Genomic DNA, 10,863 nt, shown 5'->3' with positions numbered 1-10,863 from the left:
ATTCTTTAAAAATTTTTAAATCTGAATATTTTAATTATTTTCCCACTGTACTTACCCACACAAAAAAGGAGTGGTAACAGAAGTTTTAGAATTGATTATAGACACTAAGAGCTCAAAGCAAGTGAAGAACAAGAAAGCACGTTCTGACTTGGCTTTCCACTGGGAAATGTCTGTTATTCATAGCACTCATCAAAAACGACTGTCAAGAGGACCAATTTTGTTACCAGAACTTGTATCTCCTGTGACCTAATTCTGTCCTGGTCCTCTCCAAACCGTAACTACCTTAGCTCTGACTAGGTTGGCATGTATTCTAGCATAACATTGTCCAACAGAACTTTTTGTGGTGATGAATATATATATTCTGTGTCTGCACCATGTAGTAGTGCTGCGAGCCACATGTGGCTGTTGAGTACTTCAAATGTAATTTGAGGAACTGAGTCTTTAATGTGTTTTCATTTTAACTTAGATACGTGGGGCTAGTAGCTATTGTAGTAAATAGCACAGGTCTAGGGAAACAACACACTGATTCGATTCAAGAGGTATCTTCTTGCCCTGTAACAGTTTGTCTCTGACTCACTATCCTGTGGGAAGGTGAATTACATAAGACAATGCATTCTTCCCACCTCTTAAAATTCCATAAGCCAGGAGGCGCGTGTGGCTCAGTAAGTAGGGCACCAGCCCCATATACCAAGGGTGGCAGGTTCAAACGCAGCCCCGGCCAAACTGCAACAACAACAACAAAAAAAATAGCTGAGTGTTGTGGCGGGCACCTGTAATCCCAGCTACTCGGGAGGCTGAGGCAAGAGAATCGCTTAAGCCCAAGAGCTGGAGGTTGCTGTGAGCTGTGATGCCACAGCACTACCGAGGGCGACAAAATGAGACTCTGTCTCAAAAAAGAAAAAGATTTCATAAGCCATCTCTCTCCATCCTACCTCTACTCATTCTTTGACTTTGTGTCCATTTTGTTAAGCCTCTACCCGTAGAAGTTCCTATCTACATGGAATTGTTAAACCAACAAAAGGGATTAAGTTCTGTGTGCTCAGGCCCTACTATTAAAGCTGATTAAACTATCAAATAGACTGTTAGTTTTCCCATCCCAAGTATGTACAGATTCAGAGCTATAATGAACAAGCAGCAACTTAAACATCTAATACCAGTCATCTTAGTTTCCTTCTGTAGGCATAGAAATGATTAGAAACCACTCAGTGCCATTATAATGTGCTCACTGCTTTTTATGTACTCATTAAAGTTTCACCAGCATTAAAAGGCTGACAACTTCACAGACTGTACCCATTGCAGGAGGGATTAGCACACCAGGAGGAGGATTTAAGGAGACAAACAACAAAGAACTGGCAGAAATTAATTCCACCATGAAACCTAAGTGCACTAGGGAGTCTCTGGCTTCACTCCACTGAAAGGTTCCTGGGAGAAGTCTAGATCCAGCACAGAGGGGAAGAATGCTTTTACCCTTCAAAAATGAGGGGGAAATGACACAGCTCACTAAGCAAGTACTAGGGTACCTGCAGTGTGAGGCCCTTTTGTCCCTTGGGAGCCACTGGGGGGCAGCAAATTCCTGGGATTTGCAGGTGATTAAGTGGAGAAAGCTAAAGTTATGGTCAGAGATCATGAAGACAAGCACGCTTTGCTTTAAAGGATTAGCTCCAGAGGAGCCCTGGCACGAGTGCCACCTTGGCTCAAGGAGGAATCATGGGTTTTTTAGTTTGTTTTGTAGTTTTGGCCTGGGGCCGGGTTTGAACCCGTCACCAGTATATGGGGCCGCCGCCCTACTCCTTTGAGCCACAGGCGCCACCCCAGGAATCATGTTTTTATAGAGATTCCCTACTCCTAGGCAAGTCAATCTTGCACAAGACTCCCTGTCGTATGCAGGAATTTGCGATACAAATCCCCAACCCATGACAACAGGAATGCCCTCCCACGTTCTCATAGCACAGATGCATGACTGAATCTAAGGCAACAGTGATCATGCTCCCTTAAGTCTTCTTTATCGAGCAGGTATATGACCATGGTTACTCCTTTGTCTGTGACTGGGGCAAGTTTGGTGGGAAGAATAGTCAAAAAGGAAGTCCACCTTGTCTTTACCATTAACCAGTTCCAAAATGTAGGGGTTAGAAGCGCATGAGGTGTGCCAAGTCAGCAGGTTCTTCTGGGCCCAGGATGACAGTGGGGACATCACAAAATAGTTGTACAATCTAGCAGCCATCCTGCCCACGTAGGAAGATCCATTAGGCCAGATCTGCTCTGGCCTGACCTGGGTGCTAAAGCCCAGCCTGAGCACCAGAAATGAAGTCTGCTGAGGAGCTCCTTGAGGTTGAAGCAGCTTTTCTCCCAGTCTTCACTGATCTCTATAGGGAGAAAAAGTCCCCACAAATACCAAGTTTTTCCTGAGACAGCAGCCCACCAGACTTCAGGAGCACAGGGAAACTGGCAGGAGAAGAGTACGTTATCCTGATGACCCACACCAAGGCAGCTCCAAATGTAAACAAAGCCTTGTGCCAGGGACAGAGGAGGAGGATGCAGCCTGATGTGAGGTTTTAGGAAAAGAAAATGACCTCTTATAGCACCAGGGTAGGCTTGCTTGGGTCTGCACAGCAGTCCCTCACACTGGCCCTTACAGAGAGGAACAAGTTATTTGATGATTTGGGCCCATGAAATGTTCTCCAAGTCATTGACGGCTGAAAAAATTCAGGCAATCCACCTGAATTCCAGAACAGTTTCGGACCTCTTAAAGTTCATACCAGAAACCCAGAGATTTACTTTCTGTCAACTAAAATAAAAACCCAAGTTCTCAAAGGATTATCCTTTACAATGGCAGTTTCACCAGACTTCTAACTATAAATTTGTTCATTTGTCCTTGCTGGACTTGAGCCAAGGGCTTATAACATGTGATCCATCCATATGCGAACATATAACAGGTACATGAGTGAAAGAAAAATCTTTACATTTCACCACTGTGGATAAGACTCAAAACAAGATTGTGCTAAACTGACATAACTTCTATGATAAGTCTGACCTACCACCATGTAGGGTGGAAGGGCTCAGTTTTGGGTACTTTGGATTTTTAAATGCAATCAGCCTATTGCATCCTGTAGATGAATGAACACTAACATTTTGTTACAATTGGTGTTCTGTATTAAATAACATCAATAAATAAGAGAATATAACTCTCTTCCCAAGAAAAGACTTTGAGCCAGAAGAAGAAATGGTAGCATTTTAGGCCTCTAAAGTCAGATGCTTAGACCTGGTCAGAGGAAAACTTTCCATATAGCAACACTGCTGTAGAGACTCTTGATTCAAACCTCAAATATCAAATTCAGAAGCCACCACCCATGGCTATCAACCTAGCACTCCTTCCCCCACTAAAACTTACCAAGTAAGTATAAGAGCTACACCTACCCACCAGGAGTAAAACTAAATTCCCCTGCTCCCCAACCTTCCTCCCATCTTCTGATATCCCCACCTTGAGGCTGGCCCCAGACCCTAAGTCTCTTCTTGTAGCTTACCAGTGAGAGTGAGCACTCCCCTGAGCCCCCTTATATAATGTGGGTCAACTGGCTCCTTTAATTTAGGAGAGTTGGGCCCACAGGGTCTTGTTAGCAGTACTTTGGTGGTCACAACCACCTGTGGACAGCCTTCTGGGCTTCAGGGGAAGTCACCTCTGGCCGCTAGTCAGTTTTCCTCTCAACCTTTCTCTCTTCAGCTACATCAAGCTCAGTCAGGACACAAAAGCAAACATGCTGGGTGACTCTGGTGATAGCAGCTAAATAAAAATAGAGAAGCACAGAATTCAGTAAATACATCTACCTATAGCCCCAACGTGAACACCAGAAGGTTGATTAAAGCATATCTGTGGCTCCCTCCCCACAAGTCCCTTGGAGTACCCTGAGTCAGAGCTTGCCCCTCCCAATAAGCCTCACTGTCCTTTGTCCCATCCCTAACCAGAGTCTGATACATGACTCTTCATCTTCCCAGGTAGACTGCACTGTCAGGAGGTAGTGCTGTAACCCCTGAGTAGGACACTAAAATCGGAACCAAAGGGATAGCTCATCAAAAAAGGGAGTCTGGGGTGGTGCCTGTGGCTCAAAGGAGTAGGGTGCCAGCCCCATATACTAGAGGTGGCAGGTTCAAACCCAGCCCCAGTCAAAAAAAAAAAAGGGGGGGAGAGTCTATAGCTTGGTGCCTGTAGCTCAGCAGTTAGGGCACCGGCCACATACACTGGGGCAGGCGGGTTCGAACCCAGCCCAGGCCTGCCAAACACCAATGACAATTACAAAAAAAAAAATAGCTGGGTGTTGTGGTGGGTGCCTATAGTCCCAGCTACTTGGGAGGCTGAGGCAAGAGAATCGCTTAAGCCCAAGAGTTGCTGTGAGCTGTAACACCATAGCACTCTACCCAGAGCAACGTAATGAGACTCTGTCTCAAAAAAAAAAAAAAAAAAAAAAGGGAAGTCATGAGCATCCAAGTCTATGATCTCTAGCACATCACAAATATGGGAAGGAGGAGGGTGGTAGCTGCCGGTGCATGTGGGAATACTTAAAGGAAGAGTCATATCTTGATGTGCTTGCACTGCTAGTAACAATGATTTAATAAGCTTAAAGCCAATATTCAAGTATTAGTTATAAGTATAAATAGGCTAGGAATTAAATTAAGAAAATGATTGCAGCTGGACGTGGTTGCTCACGCCTGTAATCCTAGCATTCTGGGAGGCCAAGGCAGGTGGATTGCCTGAGCTCATAGGTTTAAGACTAGCCTGAGCCAGAGCAAGACCCCATCTAAAAAGTAGCTGGGGCTTGGCACCTGTGGCTCAAGCAGCTAAGGTGCCAGCCACATACACCTGTGCTGACGGGTTCGAATCCAGCCCAGGCCCGCCAAACAACAATGACGGCTGCAACCAAAAAATAGCCGGGCATTGTGGCGGGCACCTGTAGTCCCAGCTACTTGGGAGGCAGAGGCAGGAGAATCGCTTGAGCCCAGGAGTCGGAGGTTGCTGTGAGCTGTGATGCCACAGCACTCTACCCAGGGTGACAGCTTGAGGCTCTGTCTCAAAAAAAAAAAAAAAAAATAGCTGGGCATTGTGATAGGGCCTATAGTCCCAGCTATTTGGGAGGCTTTGACAAGAGAATCACTTGAGTCCAAGAGTTTGATGCTGTGAGCTATGATGCCATAGCATTCTACTGAGGGTGACAAAGTGAGACTCTGTCTCAAAAAAAAAAAAAAAAAAGTAAAAAGTAAATTCATCCAATTAACACAGTTAAAGAAATAGTTTAGTTAGTAAATGCAAGCAGGCAGTACCCGTAGGTCAGTGGGTAAGGCACGGGCCATGTACACTGAAGCTGGCGGGTTTGAACCTGGCCTGAGCCAGCTAAAACAACAATAACAACTACAACAACAACAAAAAAATAGCCTGGCATTGTGATGGGCACTTGTAGTCCCAGCTACTTGGCAGGCTGAGGCAAAAGAATCACTTAAGCCCAAGCATTTGAGGTTGCTGTGAGCTATGACGCCATGGCACTCTACTGAGGACTGAGGGCAACAGCTTGAGACTCTGTCTCAAAAAGAAAAAAGAAAAAATCCACTGAAATTGAGCATGGCAATGAAAAGAAGAAAAAAAAAAAAAAAAAAAAACAAGCATAGCAAGAACCATATCAGAATTGTTTGCCTTTCCCTCATGAGATTTATGATTAAAACAATGATAAATAAACTAAAAACGGAGCTAGCCTGGAACAGAATGCTGCATGTGTGTTGAACCTCACAAAGAAGAAAAGCATGAAGCCTCCTGACCTAACTAAACTCTTAAACTTTCTCCTTGTCTCGAATTTTCATTTTCTTTGTCCTCTCATTTCTACCAAGCCACTGGAGGGAACCCATAGCGTTTGAGGGCTGGTACCCAAGAGGTAGCCACCCCTAACCTCTGCAGGTACACACCCATGCACACACACACACAGCCACTGACTAATGGAGCAAAGAGAAGCTCACCCAAGACATTCCGAATAAAGAGTGGCCTCCGGGACTCTGGCAGGTAAACACCCACGAAGTAGACAGGGATCCCGGAGAGGGCAATCCCGATGCCAATGAGGGAATTAATGGTGTCACTGAAGAGGGGCACAATCACCAGAAACACGGAGCATATGCAGAACACGATGGGAAAAAACAGGCTCAACTGAAATGGAGTGAGTAAGATATTAAGGTGGGATGAGGGAACAGAGCATGGGCAAATGGTCTACCCCTCCCAGTCTGCCCAGAGCTGCTGACCTTGAGAGGCCGGGGCCACTCGGGCTCCTTCCAGCGAAGGTAGAGCTGTCCAGCAACAGATAGGCCCACAAAGAACCAGTAGCTGAAGCTGAAGTAGTTGATGAGCAGGAAAACATCTTCCACGATGAGGTAGATGAGTGTCATGGTGCACTGTTGAGGGGAGTGGGGAAGAGGAGTGAGCATCAAAACCCCCAGTCCACCCCAGGAGACTGCACTATCCAGCAGTCAATGCTAGACCTGCTGTGGCTTTACTAGAGTACCTCTGCATCTTTTCAATGACCCCTTGGTATCAGATAGGTTCATTCTCTACATTAACCTTTAAGGCAGCATCTCTCACTCTTCTGCTTTCCCCTTCTGATGGCAGACAGGCCCTCCACACCAACCTCAACATGGAATACTTGGGTCTCAATTACCTGGCATACAAAAGGAATAATGCCTCCAGAACCATCTCACTGTCCTGGGGTCTTAGAAATCCAAATTATCAAAATGGATCCATACACCTTCAAGACAGAGGTATGACAGAATTTGCCCTCTGGAACAGAGGAATCCTAGAGGCCAGGAGTCAGGGACTACAGGCCTGGGACAGGTCAGATTTGCTTAAACTTTAAGAATGTAGAACTCCCTCTACCCCTTTTTACCCCAAATTTTCAAAAAGGATTTAAAACAGCCCATTCTGTGGAGAGAAGGGTGGACTGGACCCTTTATTGGGAGGAGAAAAGTGGGGTAGAAGGTAGCTAACTTATAAGACAAGATGTTAGATTACCTTCCGAATGTCCCAATTGAAATAATGAGAAGATTTTTCTACCATTTTGACAAAGTGATACCAAAGTTCATTGAGAATAGGGAAAGAGAACTAAAGAAGTACCCTAAGTCTCTTTGTAGTTTTCAGATATTCAGAATAAAGCTTAACTCATGAGGCTTGGTGCTGATGAGGAGTATTTGAGATGATGATACACTGAAAGAACATATGATTGTACTTGGTACATATTAAATACCCTAAAAAATTAGCTATTATTACTTTTATATGAAAAAAATTGAAAACTGGAAAAATAGACTGTTCGTAACTGGCTAGCCACTTGAGAAAAAATTAAGTGAATCCCTGCCCTACTCAATACACCAAAATATAAATTCCAGATGAATCCAAAATCTAAACTTAAATAATAAAATCATTAAAAAAAGATGGTAACAAAAAATGAACTGATTTTTGAAGTAAAGCCTTTCTCAGACTCCCTATGACATGTATATAACAACTTAGAGCAAATTAGGAGCACTGCACAGACCCGCCTACCCCACGCACTCCGCCAGCAGGACTTACATTGAACAGTAAAGCAGGGATGGGTGTAAAACGCTCTATATGTATCATGGATAAAAGGTCCGGGAGGTGGCCCTCACGGGAACCTACAAAGAATAACCTGGAAGGACAAGAAAAGATCAGTACAATCTTGTTGCTCAGTCACACAGCCATACTCCTCACTCAAACTAGGCTCAGAGCCCCAGAAAAAAGCAAGGGACAGTCTCTAAGGAGCATCCCATGTACTCTATGATCAGTCCACTCTACCCCTCCTTTACCCACAGATGTCTTCACCCTCCTCACCACTCCCAGGACTGTCCCTCACCCCACCCTACAGTTACCCACTGACAATCCCAGGCCCTCAGCCATGGAAACCACTATCACCCACAGATGCCTCACCCTGCTAGCATCCACTAACACCCTAATCCACTTCACCAGAGTAACCTGTACCATGCCATTCCACAAATCATAGTTAACACAATGGCTTTTTTTTTTTTTTTTGAGACAGAGCCTCAAGCTATCACCCTGGGTAGAGTGCCATGGCATCACACCTCACAGCAACCTCCAACTTCTGGGCTCAAATGATTCTCCTGCCTCTGCCTCCTAAGTAGCTGGGACTACAGGTGCCTGCCACAATGCCTGGCTATTTTTTGGTTGTAGTTGCCATTGTTGTTTGGCAGGCCCAGGCTGGATTCAAACTCGCCAGCTCTGGTGTATGTGGCTAGCGCCTTACCCACTTGAGCCACAGGCACCGAGCCTTTTTTTTGTTGTTGTTATTGTTTTGTTTTGTTTTATTTTCGTTTGGTTTTTTTGCAATTTTTGGCCAGGGCTGGGTTTGAACCCACCACCTTCAGGTCTGGTGCTCACCTCCTTTGAGCCACAGGTGCCGCTTTTTTTTTTTTTTTTTTTTGAGACAGAGTCTCCCTCCCTGCCCTGGATAGCATGTTGTGATGTCATAGCTTATAGCAACCTCAAATTCTTAGAGTCAAGTGATCCTGTTCCCTCAGCTTCCCAAGTAGCTGGGACTATAGGCGTGCACCTCAATTCCTGGCTATTTTTTTTTTTTTCTATTTTTAGTAGATAAGGGGTTTTGCTCTTGCTCAGGCTGGCCTTGAACTCTTGAGCTCAGGCAATCCACCCACCTCAGCCTCCCAGTGTGCTAAGATTATAGGCATGAGACACTGTGCTCAGCTCACAATGGCCTTTTTTTTTTGAGACAGAGTCTCACTTGGTCACCTTTGGTAGAGTGCCATGGCATCTTAGCTCGTAGCAACCTCAAACTCTTCGGTTCAAGTGATTCTCTTGCCTCAGCCTCCCAGATAGCTGGGATTACAGGCATGAGCCACCACATCTGGCCCCACAATGGCTTTTGTTTGTTCATTTGTTTGCAGTTTTTGGCCAGGGCTGGGTTTGAACCTGCCACCTCTGGCATATGGGACTGGCACCCTACTCCTTTGAGCTACAGGCGCTGTCCCCCCACAATGGCTTTTTAAAGAAAAAATAACCAGCTGGCCAGGCACAGTGGCTTTACTTCATGCCTATAATCCTAGCACTCTGGGAGGCCAAGGCAGGTGGATGACCTGAGCTCAGGCGTTTGAGACCAGCCTAAGCAAAGCAAGACCCCCTTCTCTACTAAAAATAGGAAAACCTCACTGGGCATTGTGGTGGGTGCCTATAGTCCCAGCTACTCAAGAGGCTAAGACAAGAGGATCTTTTGAGCACAAGAGTTTTGTTTGTTTTTTATTTTTTTGAGACAGAGTCTCATTTTGTCACCTTCGGTAGAGTGCTATGGCATCATAGCTCACAGCAACCTCAAACTCTTGGGGCTCAAACAATCCTCTTGCCTTACCTCCCAAGTAGCTAGGACTACAGGCACACGCCACAACATGTGGCTATTTTTAGAGACAGGGTCCCGCTCTCAATCAGGCTGGTCTGAAATTCCTCAGCTCTAGCAATCCATCTACCTCGGCCTCCCAGAGTGCTAGAATTACAGGCATGCGGTGGTGCCCATAGCTCAGTGAATAGGACACCAGCCACATACACTGAGGCTGGTGGGTTTGAGCCTGGCCTGGGCCTGCTAAGCAACAATGACAACTGCAACCAATAAAATAGCCTGGTTGGGCGGCACCTGTGGCTCAATGGGGAGGGCGCTGGCCCCATATCCTAAGTTACAGGTTCCAATCCAGCTCGGGCCAAACTGCAACAAAAAATAGCTGGGAGTTGTGGCAGGCACCTGTAGTCCCAGCTACTTGGGAGGCTGAGGCAACAAGAGAATTGCCTAGCCCAGAAGTTGGAGGTTGCTATGAGCTGTAACACCATGGTACTCTACCAAGGGCAATAAAGTGAGACTCTGTCTCTAAAAAAAAAAAAAAAAGAAAATAGCCGGGTAGGGTGGTGCCTGTGGCTCAACGAGTAGGGCACCAGCCCCACATGCTGGAGGTACTGGGTTCAAACCCAACCCCGGCCCAAAAACTGCAACAAGAAAAAGAAAATAGCCAGGCGTTGTGGCAGGAGCCTATAATCCCAGCTACAAAAGAATCGCTTAAACCCAAGAGTTTAAGGTTGCTGTGAGCTGTGACGCCATGGCACTCTACCAAGGATGACACAGTGAGACTCTGTCTCAGAAAAAAAAAAAAACAAGAAGGGTGGCGCCTATGGCTCAAAGGAGTAGGGCGCCAGCCAGCCCAGTATACTGGAGGTGGAGGGTTCAAACCAAGCCCCGCCAAAAACTGCAAAAAAGAAAAAGAAAAAGAATTACAGGCGTGAGCCACCACGCATTGCCCTTAGCCCAAGAGTTTGAGTTCGCCATAAGCTAGGACACCATGGTACTCTACCCACTGTGACAAAGTAAGACTCTATCTCAAAAAAAATAATAATAAAAATAAAGAAGAGCTTAGCCAGATGTTGTGGCGGGTGCCTGTAGTCCCAGCTATTTGGGAAGCTGAGGCAAGAGATTCTCTAAAGCCCAGAGAGTTTGAGGTTGCTGTGAGCTATGACACCGCGGCACTCTACTGAGGGTGACATAATGAGACTCTGTCTCAAAAAATTAATTAATTAAAGAAGAGCAGCCAAACATCTATTTGAACCTTCCATATATCTTCCCTGAGCTGGGGCTGCAGCATAACCCACAAGGAGCCTGGAATCTGGTACCTGCCAGGTTAACTACTCCAAGGTACTATCTTCCTCCCCTATACCCTTTATCAATCTGTCCTCTCTTCAGACAGACATATGAGTTTCCAGCACACAAATGTTTACACAAAGGCAAGCACATAGACACATACACATATGTGTACACACACACA

At 45.7% G+C, this 10,863-nt stretch overlaps 1 protein-coding gene across 4 annotated transcripts in view; it reads right to left on the bottom strand.

Moving 5' to 3' along the window:
- Positions 1-10: 10 nt before the first annotated feature.
- Positions 11-10,863, bottom strand: part of SLC7A6 (solute carrier family 7 member 6) — a 44,259-nt gene continuing 33,406 nt past the window's right edge. For all 4 annotated transcript variants that reach the window (XM_053605125.1, XM_053605151.1, XM_053605134.1 and 1 more), the window contains exons 9-12: positions 7,586-7,682; positions 6,271-6,420; positions 5,995-6,178; positions 11-3,778 (exon numbers count right to left, since the gene is read on the bottom strand). In XM_053605125.1, coding sequence (XP_053461100.1) covers positions 3,684-3,778; positions 5,995-6,178; positions 6,271-6,420; positions 7,586-7,682 — 526 coding nt within the window. In that variant the 3' untranslated portion in view covers positions 11-3,683. The remainder of the gene's footprint in view (positions 3,779-5,994; positions 6,179-6,270; positions 6,421-7,585; positions 7,683-10,863) is intronic.

Source organism: Nycticebus coucang, chromosome 2 (genome assembly GCF_027406575.1).
Source record: "Nycticebus coucang isolate mNycCou1 chromosome 2, mNycCou1.pri, whole genome shotgun sequence".
NCBI lineage: Eukaryota > Metazoa > Chordata > Mammalia > Primates > Lorisidae > Nycticebus > Nycticebus coucang.
This window is presented reverse-complemented; position numbering and strand designations above follow the sequence as displayed.